This window comes from Ictalurus punctatus, chromosome 5 (assembly GCF_001660625.3).
Source record: "Ictalurus punctatus breed USDA103 chromosome 5, Coco_2.0, whole genome shotgun sequence".
Classification (NCBI taxonomy): domain Eukaryota; kingdom Metazoa; phylum Chordata; class Actinopteri; order Siluriformes; family Ictaluridae; genus Ictalurus; species Ictalurus punctatus.
This window is the reverse complement of record NC_030420.2, coordinates 9,646,601-9,672,512: the sequence shown is the minus strand read 5'-3', so window position 1 is coordinate 9,672,512 and position 25,912 is coordinate 9,646,601. Positions and strand designations below refer to the sequence as shown.

The window sequence follows — 25,912 nt, the reverse complement described above, 5'->3', positions numbered from 1 at the left end:
ATAGTATTTTTTTTTTTTCAATAAACATAAAGGAAATTAAGGCTTTTTCTAAAAGAATGATCAGGTTTCACATATGATTGACTTACCCCACTATGACTATAATGAAATCCAGCATGTTCCAGCCGTTTCTAACGTAAGAGTTCTGGTGCATTACCAGTCCGTAGGCTATGATCTTCAGAAAGGTCTCAATAGTAAAAATGATCAGGAAGGCATATTCTACTGTCTCCTGTGAATAGGGAAACACAAAAGAAAACATTTGCGTTACACCCACAACATAGTATCATACACACGTTTATCATGGATTAGAATTGCTATTGTATGTTATAAAATAGATGAAATTATATATATATATATATATATATATATATATATATATATATATATATATATATATATATATATATATATAAAATAAGGAAGGAATACAATACAATGAGACACTTTTTTAGGAAAATAATCCACATGGGTGTGGAGCAATAAGGCCCGGCACAAAGTGGTTACTACTAGTCCTAGATTATTTTCCTACTGTATATTAGTACACCCCCAAGTGTATTAATCTTCTTATATTACCACAGCAATCGGCCAATGATTATAATTTTTCATTTATTAAAAAGACAGTTAGTTCCTGTTATTACTAAAGTTATACATGGATGTTATTACAGCTATAACAGCCATTTCCTCACCATTTTCTCTCTCTCTTGACATTAATAACACAATATTTTGAAATGCAGCTTGTCATGTTACCAGCTGAAAAAACAATCCTCTGTCCTGAAAATGCTCCAGTGGCGCAAATCCTACTGTTACAAAGCGCTGACACTGGAGACTCCTTTCATAAATTCTACATAAACATCTCCTTACAGAAAGCTTCACCACATCAACAAATAGACACCCTTCTTTAATGATCAGTTTATTACTAGCCTTAGCTTATGTAGAATATCTGCCATACAAATCCCTCTGAATGAGCTGTTACTACAGAAATGATAACGAATTCGAACAAGCACTTTAAAATAAACCTATCACTTAAATTACAGCCGTAATTACTGTCAGGGCTTCTGTTACACAAAATGAATTAACACCCTCTGATGACTCAACAATGCCGTGGTATAAAGATATATAATATATCAGATTATATATATATATTAGTATAATCTTTATCAGCTTTGACCCTGGTTTACAAACAATACAGTTGGGATGTCCCTGGTTGAAAGCTGGTATCGACAACAATATCGAGACAAGAAACACCGCAAGGAAGACAGGATGGGCAAAGCAGAGAAAGATACAAGGAAGTCTCTAATGAAATCCTCTCAGAAACAGAAAAACAGCTTTGACACAGGGACAGGAGGTCATTAATGCACTGAGCGCAGGAAGTAATGTAGACTGCAACTGAATGTATGGTTGTGAATGGAGCCCTGTGGCTTAGGAGTAAAAATAGCCACAATGTGGTGCGTAGATTAATCCCATCAGAACAATGAAAATCCAGCCATCACAACCCATGTGCCATTGTCATTACTCCTGTACTTTTGCAAAAGTTTGTTTTTGTTTGTTTTTTTAACTATGAATTATACATTTTGGATATAAATAATGGATCATTTAGCATTCCTAAATATCCTGCAGCAATGAATTTTGGAATTGATTCAGTAGTGAGATTTAAACAGGGTTTTTATGGACTACTTTGTTTTTCTCTCTCTCTTACTTACTCCGATCAGCAAATAAAGATTTTGTAGGATGGCCCTCAGAACACTTTCCCACTTTGATCTTACATAGTATTTTGAAATTCTGAGCTATGCCAAGAAGCATATGTACTATGGATGTAACTAAATATGAAAACATTATTTGGATTTAACTGATATTATCTGACCTAAACGAACACAAATATCAATACGAACAACAGCAGAGTATTCTCTCGCTCTCTCTCTCACTCTCTTTTTTTTTGGAAAAAGCTTGCCAGAAAGCTTCAAGTCATGCACGTGTGAGCTTTCTACTTTAATGTGGAGGTTTAAAGAACAGCTTGTGGAAGCTGACTTTCCACAAGTGTAGGTTTCCAGTGCCAGAGGATGCAAAGCAGCCCCAGAGCATCACCAAGCCACCACCATGCTTGCCTGTGGACAGAGTGTTCTTTCTTCATTCTTCTTCCTCCACACATACCACTGATCCTTCGTAACGAAAAGTTCCAGTTTTGTTTCATCGCTCCACAGAACAGAATCCCAAAACTTCTGTGGCTTATTTATATGTCTTTAAGCCGAATGTTCTTGTGTTTTTGGGTCAGTAGTGGTGTACGTCTTGGAGTTCTGGCATGGAAACCTGCATTTAGTACGCGCGTTACTGTGCTCACTGAAACCTCAGTGCCTGTTGCCACCAAGTCTTGCTGCAGGTCTTTTGCAGTCACTTGAGGGTTTTTCACAACTTGCCTTCTCAGAAATCTGGTTGCAGTCATTGATAGCTTCCTTTTTCTGCCCCGTCCAGGCGTTTCATTTATTTTCTGACCCTAGCCAGTTCAGGTATTTCATGCGTTCCAGCTCAAGCAAAGCTGGTGCAACTAATGAAGCCCTTGATTAGTTGCATTAGGTGTGCTTGAGACAACACTTGTTTTGCATACTTGTGCTGTTGTGAGGGATTCTATTCAGTGGGTTGAATAATTTTAAAACTGGAGAAATCATTATAAGTTGCATTTTCAGTTGAATTTGGGGAAACCACTTGAAGCATTTGTTGTGTTTCAATTGCTTTTGTTTGTTTTGTTCATTGCAAACAGCTGAAAGTCTGTATATTTTGACAATAAACCTATTTTGCAATGGGGGTTGAATAATTTTGACTGCAACTGCATCTCATACTAAATTGTTTCAGAAAATAAAACAAAGTCTAAGATAAAACAAAGGCAACATGAGTAAACCCAAAATACAGCTTTTAAATGATAATGTTATTTATTGAAGCAAAAACATTATTCAATACCAACTGGGCCTGTGTGAAAATGTATATGCCCCCGTAGTTACTAATTTCCCAAAATTTATGAAGCTGCATTCATAATGGGGTTCAGTTGGACTAGATGCAACCAGGCCTGATTACTGCAAACCCTGTTCAATCAAATCAACACTTAAATAGAACTTTTTCAACAGCATGAAGTTGGTTAAAAGGTCTTACGCAATAACACACTATGCCAGAATGAAAGAAATTTCAGAAATGATGAGGAAGAAGGTGATTGAAATACATCAGTCTGGGAAGTGTTACAAAGCTATTTCAAAATCTCTGGGACTCCAAAGAACAACAGTAAGAGCCATTATCTCCAAAGGGAAAAACTTGGTACAGTAATGAACCTTCCCAGAAGTGGCCGACCTTCCAAAATTCCTCCAAGAGCACAGCAACGACTCATCCAGCAAGTCACAAAAGAGCCAAGGACAACATCAAAGGACCTATAGGCCTCATTTGCATCAATAAAGGTCACTGTTCATGACTCCACTATCCGAAAGACACTGGACAAAAATGGCATCCATGGAAGTGTGGCCGAAAGACACTGGACCAAAATGGCATCCATGGAAGTGTGGCGAAAGTGGTAGGTGAAAATCACTGCTAACCCAGAAGAACCTTAAGGCTCGTCTGAATTTTGCCAAAACACACCTTGATAATCCTCAAACCTTTTGGGAGAATGTTCTGTGGATTGATGAGTCGACAGTTGAACTGTTTGGAAGACAGGGGTCATGTTACATCTGGCGTAAACCAAACACAGAATTCCATAAAAAGAACATCATACCTATGGTCAAGCATGGTGGTGGAACTGTAATGATGTGGGGATGCTTTGCTGCTTCAGGGCCTGGGCAACTTGCAATAATTCAAGGAAACATTAATTCCCCTCTCTAACAGAAAATTCTAAAGGGGAATGTCCGGTCTTCAGTCCGTAAGTTAAAACTCAAGCGCAACTGGGTTATGCAGCAAGACAATGATCCAAAGCATAGGAGTAAATCCTAGACCTAGAAGTAAGTGAACGACTGATCTCCAATTACCAGAAGCGTTTGGTTGCAGTTATTGCTGCTAAAGGTGGCACAACCAGATTTTAAGTTTAAGGGGGCAATTAGTTTTTCACATGGGAGATAGGTGTTGGATAACTTTTTTTGCTTCAGTGAAAATAAATAAAAAATGTATAGTGTAATTACTCAGGTTGCCTTTGTTTTATGTTGTATTTCGTTTGAAGATCTAAAACTATTTACTATGAGATATAAACAAAAACAGAAGAAATCAGGAAGGGGCAAATACTTTTTTACAACACTGTACTATATCTGCAATATGTGGACATTATATGTTGAACCTTGCTCATGGAATAAAATATAAAGTTCATTAACATGATACTAATGGGAGATACGCCGTTCAGTTTTAACCTGATCTAAACAGTGCCTTACTGAGCTCCAACATGAACTCCAATTACCATATTTCTGTACAAACAAAAGAAATATGCTTTCATATATAGAGTCGCTGCTCCATATAGGTCACGCAGACCACACAGATGTGCACAGTGGTGAGCAGAACGCATGCGTCTGTGCCCATGATAGACTCAGATTCCTGTTCTTGGCTGATAGGAGTGAAACCCAATGTGATCTTCTGCTTTTGTAGTCCATCCACCTCAATGTTCGATGTTTCGTGCGTGCTGAGATGCTTTTCTGTTCACCACGGTTGTAAAAAGTGATTATTTGACTTACAATCTTTCCTTCCTGGCAGCCTGAACCCTTCTCGCCATTTTCCTCGGCCCTCTCTTACCAACAAGGTGTTTCCACCCACAGAACTGTTGCTCACTCTGTGTTTTTTGTTTTTTGCACCATTCTGTGCAAACTCTAAAGACTGTGTCTGAAATTCTCAGGAGATCAGCAGTTTCTGAAATACTCAAACCAGTCCATCTGGTACCAACCACTCCACAATCAAAGTCACAACGGATCACACTTTCTCTTCATTCTGATGTTTGATTTGTGCATTAACTGAAGCTCTTGTCCTGTATCTGCATGATATTATGCATTGCAATGCTGCTACATGATTGGCTGGTTAGATAACTGCATGAATGAATGTGCACGAGTCTTCCTAATAAAGTCGATGGGGAGTGTACTTTTAAATATGAAATATGAAAACAAAGTGTGCATCGAGCTGCAGCACTTTCTATAGAACTATATGAAAGAATTCTCTCTCATCTATATCGTCTCTTCTTGCATTTAATACGATGTGTATCATTGTTTATTATTACTGCACTTCGTAAGAAAGTGTTCATCAGGACATAACTGTAGGAAAAGGGAGGAAGTTTCTAGTATATGGGCTCGAACAATTTTATATCGTTCTAAGCGCAACATTATATTATGACGCACAATCTGAGATGACTTTGCTGTTGTAAAACATTTTACTTAGTCATACATAATCTTAAAAACTGGCTCGACTGCACAGTTTTAGAAGTCAGATACATTTATCTGTACCCTGTAACCTTACACCAGAACCTCAGTTTGTGTTTTATATATTAACCTTTTTCATTTTGCATTTTGAGACGTGACTCATCAGACAGCAAGCAAAAAAAAAAAAAAACAAGAGCAGAAAATTTCTCACAGCCCTGTTATAATGATCAAGAAGAGCTCACGGCTCCAGCCCCATCCCTTTGAGCCTCATTATGTTCTACAGTACAGAAGAAGACCCTGAACACCAAACTAAAACCCTGTCTGAGTCGCAACTACACAATGAGAGCAGGAGAAAAAAAATCCTCCGTTGTGTAATTCCCATGGTTGCCCGGGCAACCTGCTGTGTTCTGGCCATGGTTATAATGAACGAGGAGAAGATTGCGTGTTTATTTATCTGAGCTGGACCCTAATTCATCTTGAGGAAATTTCACAAGTATTGGGTTACTCAGAGACAGCTGTGAATGCAACCTTCTTTAGCAAGTAGACAACTGGTTTCTGCAGGTGTTGATCTGGGTTATTATTCAATGTTAGGTTACTTCTGGTGCATTAGTGTTAAGTAATGTGTTAAATAATGTCAGTTAAATGAACCTTATTGTAAAAAAAAAAGTGTTCTTTGTTTTCTCATAAAAATGTGCTCGCATGACTTCCTACAGTAAAACACACAGCCTTATTCCTGACCAATCGAGGAACATCCACACATGCAAACAATGTGCTCTTGAAAAGCCTTGCAATGGGGCACAAATAAAACCAAATTAAAAACAAATACAATATGACCAGAAATCAAACTCTTCAGCAAACAAACTAGCTGTGAAAAGCTCTTCTTACATAACAAGTGGTCGCAATCAGGCAGGCATCAGCTCTCTCAGACACTGACCACACACACACACACACACACACACACACACACACACACACACACACACACACACACACCTTTTTGCATTACTGGGTACAGCTCTATAGGGGGTATGCACGTGATGTCATGGGAGCCATAACTTGCTGTGGTCACACCCACTGAGTGGCAAAAAGACTGAGCGGCATCGTTAGTGTACAGCGTGAATTCCACAAAAACACAGACAAAACACATTAAAATGGGGAAAAGCTGTTGTGCGATTGACTGTGCCGACAGATTCAACAACAATTCGGAGCTATCTTTTTACAGAGTGCCAAAAAAACATTCAGTCCTTTTTGACCAAGTCGAGCAGGGTAGGGTTAGGGTTAGTGTAATTTCTTTTGGGGTGTAGTATTCATGTTGTACAATGATGAATAATTTGCTATATACTTCTTTTTAAACACTGCCTATTTCCACTGATGACTAATGGAGGCTCATTCATTCTCTGGCTGTGCTTTACCTTCACAAATATATAACGTTAGGAAGTGGAAATAAACTAGGACTAGCTTACAGTTTACCAGATAAAATTATATAATAAAATACAAAGACCTGCTCACATACAACCAGAATGTTTATTGGTGTTCTTGTCACTTTAATTTCTACAACAAATCCTGCCATGAAGTAGGACCAAGCGTCAAGGCTTTTGTATGCATTCAGGCTTCAGGTACAGTGCATCCGGAAAGTATTCACAGCGCTTCACTTTTTCCACATTTTGTTATGTTACAGCCTTATTCCAAAATGGATTAAATTCATTATTTTCCTCAAAATTCTACAAATAATACCCCATAATGACACAGTGAAAAGGTTTGTTTGAAATCTTTGCAAATTTATTAAAAATAAAAAACAAAAAAAGCAGATGTATATAAGTATTTACAGCCTTTGCTCAATACTTTGTTGAAGCACCTTTGGCACCAATTACAGCCCCAAGTCTTTTTGAGTATGATGCTATAAGCTTGGCACAGCTATTTTTGGGCAGTTTCTCTCATTCTTCTTTGCAGGACCTCTCAAGCTCCATCAGGTTGGATGGGGAGCGTCGCTGCACAGCCATTTTCAGATCTCTCCAGAGATGTTCAGTCGGGTTCAAATCTGGGCTCTGGCTGGGCAACTCAAGGACATTCACAGAGTTGTCCTGTAGCCACTCCTTTGTTATCTAGGCTGTGTCCTTAGGGTGGTTGTCCTGTTGGAAGATGAACCTTCGCCCCACTCTGAGGTCCAGAGCGCTCTGGAGCAGGTTTTCATCAAGAATGTCTCTGTACATTGCTGCATTCATCTTTCCCTCGATCCTGACTAGTCTCCCAGTTCCTGCCGCTGAAAAACATCCCCACAGCATGATGCTTCCACCACCATGCTTCACTGTAGAGATGGTATTGGCCAGGTGATGAGTGGTGCCTGGTTTCCTCCAGACATGATGCTTGCCATTCAGGCCAAAAAGTTCAATCTTTGGTCTGAGAGTCCTTCAGGTGCCTTTTGGCAAACTCCAGGTGGGCTGTCATGTGCCTTTTACTGAGGAGTGGCTTCTGTCTGAACACTCTACCATACAGGCCTGATCGTTGGAGTGCTGCAGAGATGGTTGTTCTTCTGGAAGGTTCTCCTCTCTCCACAGAGACATGCTGGAGCTCTGTCAGAGTGACCATTGGGTTTTTGGTCACCTGCCTGATTAAGGCCCTTCTCCCCCAATCGCTCAGTTTGGCCGGGTGTCCAGCTCTAGGAAGAGTCCTGCTGGTTCCAGACTTCTTCCATTTACGGATGATGGAGGCCACTGTGCTCATTGGGACCTTCAATGCTGCAGAAATGTTTCTGTACCCTTCCCCAGATCTGTGCCTCGATACAATCCTGTCTCAGAGGTCTACAGACAATTCCTTGGACTTCATGGCTTGGTATGTGCTCTGACATGCATTAACTGTGGGAACTTATATAGACAGGTGTGTGCCTTTCCAAATCATGTCCAATCAACTGAATTTACCACAGGTGGACTCCAGTCAAGTTGTAGAAACATCTCAAGGATGATCAGTGGAAACAGGATGCACCTGAGCTCAATTTTGAGTGTCATGGCAAAGGCTGTGAATACGTATGTACATGTGCTTTTTTGTTTTTTTATTTTTAATAAATTTGCAAAGATTTCAAACAAACTTCTTTCACGTTGTCATTACGGGGTATTATTTGTAGAATTTTGAGGAAAATAATGAATTTAATCCATTTTGGAATAAGGTTGTAACATAACAAAATGTGGAAAAAGTGAAGCTCTGTAAATACTTTCCGGATGCACTGTACATAGAAATATTGAGAAAACCCATTTCTGGCCACATGCCAATGTCCATGGACCACAGGTTGTTGGGCAAGTTGTAAGGGTCACTGTCGAGTCCGAATGCCTTTAATTTAAGCAGATAATTGTTAGTTGTACTAGCGTTTTCATAGCTTCCCCTATTAAAACCAGCCATTTTACTGGATGTTATGCGACTCAGTCCGGCCGAGGGGGCGTGTTCTGGCGGGAAATTGACATCAATGCATACCTTCTATTGGTGACTCAAATGCCATGCATTATATATTTTCAGAATTAATATTCTGCAGTACTGATATACTGTATCATATGACTCACTATAGCCAAAAGACTCTCATGCATATAGAGTCATTCTGAACTAAGAGCCTCTTCTAATCACATCTGCTGTAAAAAGCGTGTCTTAAGCACCAGCCTCTGGCAACCTTTATCAGCGAGCCTCTATGTGGGTGTGTGTGTGTCTCAGCATAAGAGGTTGCACCATGACAGGTGTCAGCACTGTCTAACATAGATAACACATAAATGCACATTCACACTCTCTCTCTCTCGCTCTCCCTCTCTCTCTCTCACACACACACACACACACACACACACACACACACACACACCTCTCCTTGCATTAGTGAAGTGCATCAGTGTATAAACAGCTGACAGCAGAGGGCAGAATGGTGTGTGTGTGTGAGTGTGTGTGTGTGTGTGTGTGTGTGTGTGCGCGTGTGTGTGAGAGAGAGAGAGATAGAGGGAGAGAGACAGAGCTCAAAGGCCACTCTATTGTCTCAAAATAACTAACAACAAACCACACACACACACACACACACACACACACACACACACACACTTTCAAATATCAGGTTTCTGAGGCAGTAATCACACAAAAACATTATGGTTAAGGTAGCTCCTAACTGTCTGATTTAGCAGAAACTCATGAGAAGTGGGTGTTGCAAAAGTACAAAGTTGTTTATACTTGGATATCGAAAAGGCATTCGATCAAAAAGCTTTTGGTGGTGTAGCCTTACTTATTTGATGTTTTTACATCAGTTTTAGTTTAGGGAGGGATTCAAGAAATCCTCTAGCTGTTGTTGTTAGTTCTGGCTCCAGATCTAAGATCTCTTAAATTCATCCCCTGTGAGAAGAGATACCAGACAAAAACACACAAAATCACACTCTATACAGATGAGTTCTCTTTGTTTTTGTCTGGTTTAGATTTGTCTATACCAAAGATTATAAACCTATGTACACCCTCCACTATTATTGGCACCCTTGGTAAATATAAGCAAAGAAGGTTGTGAAAAATTGTCTTTATTGTTTAACCTAAAAAAATTTTAAATAACAATGGGAATATACTTCAAATTTATTTTTCTCATATGAATTCAAAGGGGTACCAATAATTGTTGCACACCTATATTTAACAAAGATATTTTTTGGATAAACCTGTGTTGTGTTTGCAGTTGTTTGATATCCATGAGAGCAGACTATTTTTATGAATTTATTTAAGAGAAGATCAAAAGCTTAAACAATAAAATCAATTTTTCACAGCCTTCTTTGCTCGTATTTACCAGGGCACAAATATTAGTGGAGGGCACTGTATTATCATTATTATTATTCACAGAATACAAGATTGTGGCCAATCTTGCATTCTTAGGGCGTTTTCACACCTGGCTCATTCGGAGCGTTTGTTTCGGTACCTGGTGTGTTTTCTCCTTTTTTTCGGTTCGTTTAGACAAACATGACCACAGCAACCGCACTCAGGTCCACACCAAAACAATAGCAAATGCACTCTGGAGCAGCTCGCTTGTGCTGAGAAAGCAATACGACCCAACGGACCAATGAACCTACCTGTATAGCAATGCATGATGGGAACTGCGTTATTTAAAACGCATGTTTTGGCTAATGGATCGCAACACGAATCGCGGTTTAATTTGGACCAAAGACGAGGTAAACTGCCTCAATGAAATTTGGTCTGATGAACATGCAGTGGGGGAAATAAGTATTGGACGCATCAAGATTTTTTTCAGTAAACATATTTCCAATGAGGTTATTCACATGAAATTTTTTATCAGACTTCAGTATTAACTCAAGAAATCCAGAAATATAAAGAATTAAAGTCCATGAATAATGTTATGTGTAATAAAGTCGGATGATAGGGGAAAAAAGTATTGAACATGCTAAGAAAAAGCAGTTCTCCAAGGCAAGGTAAGGCAAGGAACCAGCTGAAATCCGTAAGTAATTATACCCCCTATCTGTGCAAATTAATATCAGCTGGGTTAGTAAATTGATGGTCTATAAAAAGGCTTTTCGTTACCAAGATGTCACACAAGAAACATCTCATGATGAGTAAAAGCTAAGAGCTCTCCTAAGACCTTCGCAACCTTATTATTGCAAAACATATTGATGGAATCGGATACAGACGTATATCAAAACTTCTGACTCTTCCAGTAAACACCATTGGGGACATTATCCGCAAATGGAAGCAACATCACTCCGTCATCACCCGGCAACGCACAGGAGCTCCTCTCAAGATTTCTGACCAGGGAGTCAGAAGAATAGTCAGAAGAGTAGCCCAAGAGCCAAGGACCACTCAGAAAGAGCTCCAGAAACACTTGGAGGCAGCAGGTGCCATCGTCACAGAGAAAACAATAGGCAATGCAAAGAAAAGGCATGTTGAAGCTCATTTAAAGTTTGCTACAACTCATTTGGATCAGTGAAGTTTGGAGGTGGAAACATCATGGTGTGGGGCTGTTTTTCATCGCATGGTACTGGCAGCCTTCATATAATTATAATTATAATATAAGAATTTAGCCCTTTACTGGAAGATTCTTGAGAAGAATCTGCTGCCATCCACCAGGATGATGAAGGTGAGACGTGGGTGAACCTTCCAGCAGGACAACGATCCAAAGCATACAGCAAAGGAAACTCTCAATTGGTTTCAGAGAAAAAAAATCAAGGTGTTAGAATGGCCCAGTCCATCACCCGACTGGAATCCAACTGAACAAGATTTAAAGACAATGTCATTAGAAAAATGGGCCAAAATCACATCTGAATACTGCAGCCGATTAATTTCTTCATACAGGAAGCGTCTTGTAGCTGTCATTACAAACAAAGGCTTCTCCACTAAGTATTAAATAAATTTCAGCTTGCATGTTCAATACTTTTTTCCCCGTGTCATTCCACTTTATTATATAAAACTTTATTTATGGACTTTAGTGTTTATATTTCTTTATATGTGTGGATTTGTTGAGTTAATACCAAAGTCTGGTGAAAATTTCATGTGAATAGCCTCATTGGAAATATATTTACCGAAAAAAATGTGTTCAATACTTATTTCCCCCACTGTGTGTGTGTGTGTGTGTGTGTGTGTGTGTGTGTATATATATATATATATATATATATATATATATATATATATATATATATATATATATTTTAAAGCATTCTAAACGATAAAAAAGAAAAAGTTCATATTTTTAAAAAAAAGTTCACTTTCTACAGAAGACACCGGTAAGCATACAGATTTGAGGGAAAAAAAAGAACTTATAGTTGATATTGAATATGATGACTGGGAATTGATCTGGGACAAGAAAACTGTACTAGTACTCGAGCCATCCACCTCAGAACATTGCATCACCTGCGCATCACACCTCGCATAAAAATAAGATCCTACGAGCTCCCGTCTCTGTCCTTGCAAGGTCACTCAGAGTATACAGATTTATTGCTTTATTTGTCTCCTTGCTAAAAGTCATTTATTATGTGTATGATCATTCATTCGTGATCATTTAAGACTCATTCTACAGTAGACTGACAATTTATGATTCTATCACACACATTTGCGTTCAATTCCATCTGCACAAAGTGGATCAACCCCACGCTAGGCTTAAGGATTCTTGTGGAATCGTCTTTGTTAAACGTCGGTAGTTTTGTGAATGGAGGTTAAAAAGATATTCTTAGCTAGGAATTTTTAGTGCCACTTAGCAGTACACTTAGGGTAAGATAAGAATACCCTAGCCCTCCTCAAGTAAATACTAGGTGTGAGACGATACATTAAAACCACGATACGAGACATCTCAGTCTTCACGGGAAAATACTCACATGAGATGATATTGGCATGAATAAAATATTACATTTGAATACATTTATTTTGTAATGACAACAAATCATATCAGTGCAATATCAATACATTGTACTGTAAGAAAAGTAGATAATTTCCCACCATTATTAACATATTATTTTAGTCTTTTTCAATGTCATAGCTGTATTTCATGTCAGCATTATTAACACGGAAACTTGTTCGATGGTAGATTGTGCATTATGTGATTAAATAACAAAACCAGTTCCATCACCAAACCTAAAAATCTAACTGTTTTTAGATGCACATGTGATTTACATCAAGCAGAGCACACAGGCGTTGATTTTAAGCCCAGTTTCTGACCACGATCCGTCATAGAACCCGGATTGCACTTACATACGGGGTTTGCTTTAACTACCCTTCAGATGGCTACGCTACGGATTTTTTTGTGAATTCTGGATAGTGTGAAAAGCACAAGCAGTACTACATTACAGGCTGTTTCATTATTACAGGGTGTCCCATGTATGCCTATGTATGCCAGCATTAGAGGTCGACTGATTAATCCGTTTTGCTGTTTAATCGTCACGAAAACCAATTGCTGGAATATCAGTTATCTGCAAAATCCACACAAACGGTTTTCCCCGGTTGCGTCCATCGCGGGAGCGGCACCACGAGAGCGGCCTCTAGAGGCAAAATAAAAACAATCGCAGACAAATTTTGTTGCGTTATTTGAAATGTTTTTTGATTCATTTTGGCTGTCTCTTTTTTTACTTGTTATTTGGAGTGTGAATTTTCTGTTTGGATATATATATTTTATTTACTTCAATATTTATTAGCAATATATATATATATATATATATATATATATATATATATATATATATATATAGATTAAAAAGTACAGTACATTTCAGTCAGTTCTGTTTATTTTTGTAATAAAGTTCAGCAATATTTTATTTTGAGTGTTGTGTTTACATTCAGTATCAGTTTTAAAAACTATCGGTTGATTAATCGGTTGTCGGAGGGTACTGAACAGCTTAGTTATTGGTAACGATAAAATTCAACACCTGTCGACCTCTACCCAGCACCACATCGGTTGTGCCTTCGTCAGTGGATGTTCGTGGACATACACTTTTTGGTTGGTCTCAAACACTTCCAGAAAAGCAAAAGTCATTTCGCCAGTGTTTTGTATCATTGAATCATGAATTGTATCATGACTAAAGAAACTGAAAGGGCTCTTAAGGAACATTAAGAGCCTTTGGCACTGAGCGTGATTAAGCGACGTGACTGTATGATGAGATGACGCTCTTGAATCGAAACAATATATCCCTATGGAGCTATTCACACCGAATGTAATGAGTCACGGCGCGACAAAGCGAAATATATTTTTTCTGACCGGTGTGTTGAATTTTTCCCCATCATTCTGCGGTGAACCTGTCCGTCCAATTAGATTTGAGCTGTAGATCACGTGCCCGGAGTCGCTGCTTTCGCACAAAAGGGTGATATTGCTGGCGCTATAGCATAGAAAGCTGTTTTGAAAACCAGTGGAAACACCGAACAAAAGTATTCCGGAAGAGATAAGAGACTGCATGTTGAGTTCTTGTCATCAATGGTGTCTGAGAACAGAGAACGTTTTGATAAAAGTCACAGTGACTTTAATAACATTTGTTATTTTTTTAGATGTAGTGTATATTTACATACAATATGGATGGGTTTTGTCCCACTGCTTGTGTTATTGCATTATATTTCACACTATTTCATTCATATTAAAACAGCTTGATGGTGCTATTTGAAAAACACACAAAAAAACTTCTGCCTCCATTTCTCAGTAGAATACATGTAAAATAAGAAAAATTAGGTTCTGTGCTTCACAACAGTTTGTGTTGTCATGCTGTGCACCAACATTTAAGTGATTGTTCTTCTCAGTGGTCAAAGACGATCAGGTGAATAGTGTGTTGCACCACCTAGTGTGCAGGCGTAAAATGCATTCTTGGTCAGCGCCACCTATCGTGCAGGCGTGAATCAGCCGACGGCGATTGGTGTAAAAGCACCATTCGTCTGAGATTTTCTTCGCTTTGTTGCATCGCACTCGGTGTGAAAGGGCCTTTACATGCAGTGAAGGCAATTTTGTGTGAATGTGTGAAGGATGACATAAGAAACTGTTAAAAATGAAGCTTCCTCTCAGGCTTCCCTAGCTGAAAGACTGAGAATTAAAATGCAGTGCAAGTTCTATAATAAGAACTGAAATATATCAAGTGATTCAATATTACATTCCCGTATACACCAGCACTGTTAAATTCTCAAATCTGATTGGCTGGAACGTGATGGTTCATTTGTCATCACAGCAGCTCTGAGAGTGGTGCTGACTGCAAAACAAATGACACAATTACAGATTGCATATACATTAGTAACTCATTCACAGGGACTTGGATGACAGACACGCCACATCATTTTAACATGCGGCACATCATTTTAACATGCGGGAAGTCCAAGACTCGCTATCATAGTACACAGCATGGGTCAAAACACAAGCAACATTACAACAGGATTTTGTATATCTTCTACAGCTTTCTCAAAGTGTCATGAATGTGCTGTTAGTAAAAACAAGCTAATTACTGGCAAACCATAGATCCATCCATCCATCTTCTACCAATCTTATACCGCTTATCCTTTTCAGGGTCACGGGGAAACCTGGAGCCTATCCCAGGGAGCATCGGGCACAAGGCGGGGTACACCCTGGACAGGGTGCCAATCCATCACAGGGCACACAAACACATACACACATTCACACACCCATTCATACACTACGGACACTTTGGACAATCAGCCTACGATGCATGTCTTCGGACTGGGGGAGGAAACCGGAGTACCCGGAGGAAACCCCCGCAGCACGGGGAGAACATGCAAACTCCGCACACACATGGTCATGGTGGGAATCGAACCCCCGACACTGGAGGTGTGAGGCGAACGTGCTAACCACTAAGTCACCGTGCGCCCCAAACCATAGATAAAAAATAATAATAATAATCACAGTAATACAGTGTCTCAAATTACTCTACTCAAAGTGATAACTGATGGCTGTTGTTCTCTCATCCAAGTAACGCTGCATACTGTAAAACCATTTTGACTTAAGCCTTTCATAAATTCTTCAGCACGGCTTCATAAAAGATTTATGTAATATGTAGGCACCCTTCAAATAAAGTGTTAGCGGATAATCCGTGATCAGAACTCATGAAACAGGCAAGAGTCAAGAAAACCGGAACAAACCACGGCTTGGATTTAAAGTAACAAATAAAATGCACAATAAGGATTCGCACATAAGGGTATAAACTGACAAACCAATCAAGGTGAATACAATCAGGAAATGAATGAATGTCAAGACAGGGGTGGAGACAGGAGCAAAGTTGACAATAATCTTATGCTAATAGTAAACATTTTTTAAAAAATGTGTTACAGTGGGGGAAATAAGTATTGGACGTGTCAACATTTTTTTCAGGAAATATATTTCAGTGTGAAAATTGACTGGTGAAAATTTCGTCTGAATGTTGATGCGTCCAATACTTATTCCCCCCGCTGTATTTAACAAAGTAAAATATAGTACATAATTATTGATGTTTAGTTAACATTTATTGGAAGGAGTCTCCAGTGTCAACGCTTTGTAACAATCAGAGGTAGAGCTGTTCTTGGGTGTTCTTGAACGACAGTTGTTCAGCAAAATCAAGCATTTTGGGCCGCAAAAAAACTCCTGTATGGACTGACAAGTTGCATTTTTTTTGTCTTATTAAGACAAACTAGAGGTCGTAATTAGGTCTATACCTGTCATAATGTAAGCGAAACTTGGAACCCACTCATTTCAATAACATTCCATTCCTTTAAATGTTACTTCAAACTGTTAAATTATGACATCTCATTCTTTAAAAAAACATGAAATGAAACCAAGAGACGGAGAGAGGGGAAGTCAAAGGATGAGAGACAGAAACAGAAAGAGTAGAGAAGGACACACTGGTGGATTGCTCGCGTAACTTATCGTGCCACACTTTTTCTATTTTTGACTTCGTTATACAGGAGCCGACACCCAGAGATCCTGACGTGCAGATTTAGTTGTGAGAGTGTGCTATCTCTCAAGTTATCCCAACATTTGTTTCCATTCAAAAAACACCCTAATACCATTTAATAATTCTTTGCAAACTCCATCCCAGTTATTTGTATAAATGCAGTGAAGCACGACATGGAAACATAGCAACCAGAGACGCGTACTCTCAAAAATGTCAGCGAATGTCATTAAATACGATCTCCAATGGCAGTTTAATGCCATTTATTAAACACACACACACACACACACACACACTTACACACACACATACAACCTTTTTTCTTGTGCTGCTCTCCTTAGCCAACCACAGGCTATATGAAGCAGATGGCAAAATTAAAAAAACATATGTTCTGCACACACACACACACACAAAAACACACACATACCCATACACACAACTATATCGATACAGTTTAGCTGAAGAAATAAAATACATTTTCACAGAGAAACAAAAAAATTGAGAGACCAAATTAGGGCTGCACAATTAATCGAATATCGACTGCGATTACGATTTTGACTTCCCATGATGAAATGAACATGATCGACTGCGATATTGCCGTTTAAAGGTCGCTTTATAGTCTGCTCATAGAAAACTCCACTGCAGATCAAACCAAGCGCTTCCTAAATTTGCAGCCAATCACCACAGAGCAGGGATGACGTCATTTTGTAATGCCAAAACCCGAAACGGTATTAGCATTTTAGCGCTCAAGCTGCCAGTTTCACTGCGAGCTCCAGCGCTTGCGAGAGGGGAAATCATGACACTAGCATGAAGCTAAATTGCCATACAGGCGTTGTCGGACATTAAACCTAATCACGCCGTACAGGAGAAACTTTGCAGATAAACTCAGGGCTCTACAGTGCGACCATTTCACTCGCATTTGTGACTGAAAAGTATTTTGTGCGACTGTGAATAAATATTTATTCGCACCAGTGCGACTGACCTGTTCGGAGTTGTATAATGCAATCGGGATAAAAACTACAACTCCAAAATGTATCTACACCACGCAACAGTTACTTTCACACTGCTTTTCATCTCCTCAGTCAACCGAACATGTGTGGAAATACTGCAGAGAAGCCATTATTATTACAAGAGTAACACTGAACATCATCTGCTTCTCTCAACTTCTCAATCTCACAAACCGCCATCTTTTATTGATCCCGCAAAATGACCTGAACTTTCACCTACCCGTGTAGAGACAGCGGCGTCGGGCGGAGAAATTAATAATAATGCTAACGCTACAAGGTGGGTATAATTCAAACTTCTTTTTTGGTGATGAATTATTTAATAATCAAGATTAGCAACTGTTCAGAAGGAGTACGCTGCTGCTCTCCTTCACGCTCTTCACTAACTCAAATACAAAGCGTATTCACGTCATTTAAACTTAAGGTTGCCAGATACCACCAGAAAAGTCAACACCAGTTTCCATGTTTTGATTTAATCAAATAAGTCAGATAAATTAAAAAACCTCAACTTCAACTGTGCTCCTAAATTTTTGTAATTATTATTAAAGAAGTTGTCTTGCGTCTCTCCTCCTGTAAACACTGTTATTGCCTTTTCTGCACACGCCTAAATTGTTTTCATTTGGTTGCATATTGTTATATTTCATGCATATTTTCATTTGGTTGATGGCATTTTTATTTTTACTTATACTATATTTTGGGTACAATTTTATTTATATTTTATTTTGCTTCTACGAGATGATGCATTTTAAGGATCAGTCTAATTTGATGCAAAGATTTGTACATTAGCAGGAAAGTAGCACAGCAACGGTCTGTTTATTTAAATGCGAAAGTGCAATAAAAATATGTTGTCCCTAAAACCAGTGAATAATCATGATAAATAATCGAGATCTCAATACTGATCAAAACAATCGGGATTATCATTTCGGCCATAATCGTGCAGCCCTAGACCAAATACACTCGATACAGCATCAACATAGACATGCATGCTCTTTCATACACACACACACACACACACACACACACACACACACACACACACACACACAAAATATAAATGTACACAGAGCACACACTATTGTGCACTGGTAAGATGAACTAGTTCACTAAGAATGAATAGAACCAAACAGAATAAAATAGATGTAGAGAGGAAATCTTACATGTTATTTACATGTGTATACATCGTGTAACAGTTCAAGTATGCTTCTCTGCTTCATACATCGTGCAACTGAGGGAGCATCACACAAAAAGTGGGAAGTCGGCGGAAAAAAATTAAAAGAGTGCAGTGGATTTATTTAGATATTCTGCTTAATTCATTTAACTAGCAGAGGCCGGTTTTGTACAGGATTTTCTCTGCCTGCCAAAGCCAGGTGCAAGTTAAACAGCGTGTGCTGATCAGAACAGTACGGCTCTGCTGCCAGAGACACGGTTACCCCGTGTGAGTGCACTTAAAGGCGTAGGCTAAGTTTGGACATACGCTCACCGGCTACTTTAACAGGAACACCTGTATACCTGCAATTATCCAATTAGTCAAACGTGTGACAGCAGCGCAATGCATAAAATCAGGGCGGTGCTGGGAGTCATCTGATCTAATCTTTATCCGGTTTTCAACTGATCGCAGAAACTAATGCAAAATCAAGCAAACTCCACAATATTCGGAGTAGCTTGCAAAATTGTCAAAATTACCACAGATTTGCGCCAAAATGCGTCATGGGACGTCATCAAGACGCACATTCGGCCGAAGCCCTCTTCGATTCACATGTGACGAACATGAGTACAGCTGAAAGGTCTCATTTACCAACAAACGTTGCTGTAAAAGACCATGCAAAACAATTTAGTGCAATTACAATTGCGCCAGTTCAAGCAGTTTTCCGCAAAAAAAAGAACAAAAATCACCTGACTTGTATCCAATTGAACAAGATTTAAAGACAATATGTTTAGAAAAATGGACCAAAATCACACCTGAACACTGCGGCCGATTAAATTCTTCATACAGGAAATGTCTTGAAGCTGTCATTACAAACAAAGGCTTCTCCACTAAGTATTAAATAAATTTCAGTTAGCGTGTTCAATTCTTTTTTCCTGTGTCATTCCTCTTAATTACACATAACTTCCATTTATGGACTTTAATGTTGTGAATTCTTTATATTTCCAGATTTCTTGAGTTAATACTGATGTCTGGTGAAAACTTCATGTGAATAACCTCATTGGAAATATATTTACTGAAAAAAATGTTGACGTGTCCAATACTTATTTCCCCACTGTATCTATCCCTAAGTGTATATAAACTCTGAGTGATGGCCAGTGACCAGTGGCGGAACTGGAGTAATCATCACAGAGCAGTAATTCTGTACATGCTGTGGTTACACACTGCGCTAACAAACCATCATCGACTCAAACTACAACTGCAACGTCCTTGAAATTCAGTTGATACAGAAACACGCCTATTTCTCCCATAATTGCTCCTATAATTACAGGTCCTCTTCCTAAATCAATCTGGCAAATTACATTAAATTGTTGTCCCCCTTTTGCTTCTTTTACATGAGCTGTCCACCCACATGAACCACAGTATGATATTTCATCTACATATTTGATTGAGCAGCAAGTATACAGTACATGTTCATTTGTGAAAATCACCACGATAAGCTTAAGTTCTCAGGGATAAAACGTTGGCTGAGGGTGAGGTGAGGCAATGCAGAGAGAAATTCACATGTGTATACGATGTAGAGGAAGGGGGGGGGTGTAAATGAGAGCTGTACAAATGGCGAAAGAGAGACTGAATAAGTGAGAAAAAGAGATAATCCATCATGTCCTTCCTCCCTTCATGCTTAAGGGCTTTACAGCAGGGTGAGGATAAAAGCAGAGCAATCCCAGAGCTCTTCCTGCACAGCACACGGGCTTGAGCTGTTTATATCGGTGCGTGTGTGTGTCTTATTCTTAGTCATACTATTATTAAATGTCATCTATGACATATGAACAGTGTAGTATTTGGGATTATAGGTTTAATTCCATGTGATTATCCTCTTTCTTCAAACAAAGAGAACCCCAAAATACCTGTTTGATTGTTTAAAATGCTTCAAAGGAAATGATTAAAAATGACAAGTCATTAGGTCATAGTCGTTTGTTTATCTTGTTCTTTACACTACAGAGAAATAATCAACATTGTAGTCCATATACACTAATTTGTCTGTGCAATTTGTCTGGGATCAGGTTTGCGTGTGCAAATAGCGAGTGTGCTCCAGACGATGATGATACAGTGAATAACTGCATGAATTACATTAAGTGCAACGTGTAAATTAGCTTTTAGTATTCGCAAAATTTTCACATTAGCTGTGGCAAGATCACGGCTCGTCTCAAAAATCCGTTCATGACATAAACGAATGTATGAAATGGTGAAGACGTGAGTGTGCATTTCGCGAACAAGGCTAGTGCGATCTAAAACCTTTCCGAAGGTTCTGTGTATATGTTTATATCAGAGGTTTGATGGATATCTTGGTCGGGGGGGGTTGTCATGAGGTGTAATAGTTGCTCATCATTTTGAGAAACTTTCTGATTATTGTATTAAGGCATAATTTAGTTAAACTTTATTAAGATATCTGCAAATTTAATACATGCCCTCCGGACGTACTAATTTGAGCACATAATTGCAAAACGCAGAGTGACTTTCAGGTTTAGTAACCGGTATTGCGGGTGTAAAATGAATTAATTTGCATTGGCATGCCCTTGCCTCTTGAGGTAAAAACACCACAAGCTACATATTAATTAATGCACATAAAAAAGTTATTTTGCACATTAAATGTCTTATTTTGTTCATGTGAAAGACGCCACTGTCAGTTGAGCCTGTTAGTAAATCTATTTTACTTGCATTTATTTGATAATAAGTTTGTACATGTTTTCACACATGAAAACGAAATTCAGGGGCCCAAGAGTCTTAAAGTGAGCTTGTGCTACTGTATACAAGTGTGTTTTCTAGTTTTGTCTGCATGCAGGTATTTTCCCACGTCAATCATTATTAATCAAACAGATTCACTCTTAAAGGACTTAACTAAATACTCACTACAGTAGCTGTTCCTACCCAACATTGGGCCTCATTTGGATCGAACCAATTTATTTGTAAACTGTTTCCAGGAGCATTTACACACTAAATTTAGTGTGTAAAAAAAAACCCAAAAAAACTTATTTATCTGTAGTGTTGGGTAAGTTACTCAAAAAAGTTATCCACTACAGATTACTAATTACTATTTTAAACTCGTATTACTGCACTGTCAAAGTTTAAATAGCTCATTTATTTCAATTACACACATGCATGATAACTAATGAATATTTTGTGAAACCCAGTTGTTTCATATTAATGGCATTAATTAAAGAACTTTTATTTTTTGAAAAAATCTAGCGTTTGAATTGGATCTGTTTGCCATGGCATCTTATTTTAAATCCACTAAGACCCAAGAGTAAGTGACCGATCTGGTATATCCTAATCTGCAATGTTCTGTAGACTCTCTAGTGTCCTGCAAGCTACCAAATACAGCAGGTTTCCTTACAACACATACCCTACTGCTTTTCCAACATGGTGTTGGGGAAGGTGTACTGAGGCGCCTGAAGCCGAACTGTGTGAGAGCAGGAAAAGCACAACAGAAAAGAAAAGATTTAAACATAGCGGGTTCCTTGTGTGATTCTACAGTGTAAATAGATATCTTTTTAGTTCTCTGTTTTCATGTCAAACCATTTTCTTTTCACCTCATGTAATTCACAGCTAATTCACATAATTTACATTCTAGGTGCTGCTACATAACGTTTTTATTGATGCTGATGTCAGACAAAATAACTTCCACGTCTGCCTCTGAGAAACTGTTATTTATGCCGTTTTGACATCATTTTTTTTTTTGCACTTTCAGCTCACTTTGAGCGTTGCCTTTTATGGAGTTTCTGTGGATGGCACTAAATGCAAATGAGTTTTGGTACACGTGCACTTTATGGGTAATATGAAAAAAAGCAAACTTTTAAGACTTTTGGAGGAATTATAAAAAGTTTTACATAATGGCTCAATCTGGTAGAATTTTTTGGTTCAGTTTGCCTTACTAAAACATTTACACACAACTTACTAAAAGAGGAGAAGCATGGTTAATGAATGAGGAGAAGCATAGTATAGGAGCTGGCTGTTTCCCCTCTATGGGGACTGGGGGACTGATCAATGTGCATGATCAATCTAAAACACATGAGCAAGCTAAAAGCCTAAAGGACACACAGACACACACACACACACACACACACACACACACACACACAGAAAGAGAGTGAAAGTGAGGGGGGGGGGCGAGAGAGAGAGAGAGAGAGAGAGAGAGAGAGAGAGAGAGAGAAAGAGTGAGAGAATAGCTAGTGGGATTCAGGGCTGCTGGTGTCACTGGTTTTGCTGAAAGTAATTACTCTTGACATGTCTGATGAGGTTGTGGTTTGGCTAAACAGATAACATCCTCCTGGGATGGCAGAGAACACCTCTAACAAAAAAAATGGCTTTTAAAGCGAAAAAGTTTATTAGTCTCAACAATTTGTAAAGAAAAAAAATAATCACTGCTAAAGAATATATGTTAAGAAGATACATAAATGACTTGTAATTCATTTAAATGAGACCCCATTCCTCTTTAGAGAGTGCACAGATCTTTTTAAGCTTGTGAAAGTTTCCATGGACATGCTGGATTACAGGATTACTCATTACTATTCATACTGCATACTGCTCCATTAAGCTGTTCATATTTCTTTGCTAGATTTATTTTAGCAGGCACTGGCAGATTTCCTGTATATAAAAAGAAGCCCATCATGACAAACACACAAAAAAAATCTTAAAGGAAAACCTAACTCTTCGTCTAACCCTTTTTTTCTGTTTGACCAAATCTAATATAGAATTAAAGCTGCAAGCAGCATTTTCTGGGGGGGGGCATACTGCTTCAGTATGTCACAGTACATGTTGGCATTCATGGTTTGCTCAATGAACTGTAGCTCCCCAGTGCCGGCAGCACTCATGCAGCCCCAGACCATGACACTCCCATGTTTGACTGTAGGCAAGACACACTTGTCTTTGTACTCCTCACATGGTTGCCGCCACACATGCTTGATACCATCTGAACCAAATAAGTTTATCTTGGTCTCATCAGACCACAGGACATGGTTCCAGTAATCCATGTCCTTAGTCTGCTTGTCTTCAGCAAACTGTTTGCGGGCTTTCTTGTGCATCATCTTTAGAAGAGGCTTCCTTCTGGGACGACAGCCATGCAGACCAATTTGACCAGTGCCATGTTGAACTTACAGTGACCAGTATGAGGGAGTGTGAGAGCGATGACACCAAATTTATCACACCTGCTCCCCATTCACACCTGAGACCTTGTAACACTAACAAGTCACATGACACCAGGGAAGGAAAATGGCTAATTGGGCCCAATTTGGACATTTTCACTTAGGGGTGTACTCACTTTTGTTGCCAGCGGTTTAGACATTAATGGCTGTGTGTTGAGTTATTTTGAGGGGACAGCAAATTTACACTGTTACACAAGCTGTACACTCACTACTTTACATTGTAGCAAAGTGTCATTTCTTCAGTGTTGTCACATGAAAAGATATAATCAAATATTTACAAAAATGTGAAGGGTGTACTCACTTTTGTGAGATACTGTATATATATATATATATATATAGAGAGAGAGAGAGAGAGAGAGAGAGAGATGCATTGCTAAGATATGCATTGCCAGCGTGTTACAGGAGAATGGTTTTGAATATCACAATTCCTTTGATAATTTTTGTTCATATGGGGTCTCAAGATGATGTGAGCCAAATTAGGTGAAGATAGGACAAAAATTGGAGGAGGAGGAGCAAAAAAGGCAGTTAGATGTAAGCATTTTTAGCATGTTATTGTAATTTTTGACCAGTAGGTGGCCTAACCCTAACCCTGGACAAAATTTGCTGCATAACCTCATGTCATGGTCCTGAAGCTGCCTACCAAGTTTTGTGTCAGTGTGCAAAGTCCTTGCTGAGATAGTCTCATGCCCTGTTTGGCAGCTTCACTGAGAGATTCGTTGGCCCATTACAGACAAACCGATTCAAAATTCTTACTCTGAAGATGTGTTTGTGATGATTGGACAAAATTAGTAGGAGGAGCAGCCAGACGATTACCAGATGATTCTATCAGCTGCCAGAAGAAAAAAGAGGAAGAAGAAGAACTTTGGTGCTTGGCCCCCTTTGTGATTCACTTTGTGAGAAAACCAGATTAATGTTCGTATGAAGTTACATACATATGTTTAGGCATGGGAGTTGATTCAGTTTATTCTCTTGAGTTTCACTGTGTCCCTACCATTATACTGTTAACTTTATCATCCCTATTACACCACAAGCGGCTTGGCCTTTCAATTCTGCTTTGTGTGTTAGCATATTGTATGACTAAGCCTCAAACAGCAGACCTACAAAACTGTGTCTGTCCTGCTCTGATTTAATCCCGTGTCCATGTGTGGGACGTGTCTGAAGACATTATCTGTTCTGTGATTGGCCTAAACAGATTAATAAAAGCTCTAATGGTGAACAGGGATCTGCACTTACCTCTAGGCCACAGATGAAAGGCAGCACCAAGTTTCATATCATTAAAAAAAATAAAAAATTCAGCCCACTAGTAGGTCAGGATATTATGGCCTGGCATGTGCATTTCCATAATGAAGGATTCAAAAGCAAGAGTGTTAAACAGCCCTCCACACTGCTGCCAGACTCAAGTGAGTGGCTTGATTGAGGTTTCTGCTATAAATTAATCATCCCAACGACAGCTCTATTTATGAAACTGAAAGCCACACAGTGTTGGATAACACAACCACACAGTTTCCTGTTGCAACTCATACCAGTCTCGCTCTAAAGCCGGTTTTAAACTGTGTAATTGAGATTATTACTTGTCGCCCTGTACAAGATGATCCGAAGAAAATCTCAGTTGAATTATATAACAGATTCTACTATAACCTGTGTTCTCCATGTCAGATTATACAATGAAGATCCTCTAAACATTAAAGAAAATCGTGTTCTGCGTACGTCATCGATCAGCCTGATCTAGGCTTATGCAAAAGCAGGAAACATTACGTTCCATCATTGCAGCTAGTGTAGGGTTCCACATAAATCCTAAAGCAACTTTGTTGTCAGCTGTCTTTGGTTGAAATGGTACTAAACTGGCAATTGCTTTAACGAGACCTAA

At 38.9% G+C, this 25,912-nt stretch overlaps 1 protein-coding gene across 14 annotated transcripts in view; it reads right to left on the bottom strand.

Moving 5' to 3' along the window:
- The window catches only part of cacna1db (calcium channel, voltage-dependent, L type, alpha 1D subunit, b), a 147,902-nt gene that overhangs the window by 72,998 nt on the left and 48,992 nt on the right, over nt 1-25,912 (bottom strand). For all 14 annotated transcript variants that reach the window (XM_053680188.1, XM_053680193.1, XM_053680194.1 and 11 more), the window contains exon 4: nt 87-226. In XM_053680188.1, coding sequence (XP_053536163.1) covers nt 87-226 — 140 coding nt within the window. The remainder of the gene's footprint in view (nt 1-86; nt 227-25,912) is intronic.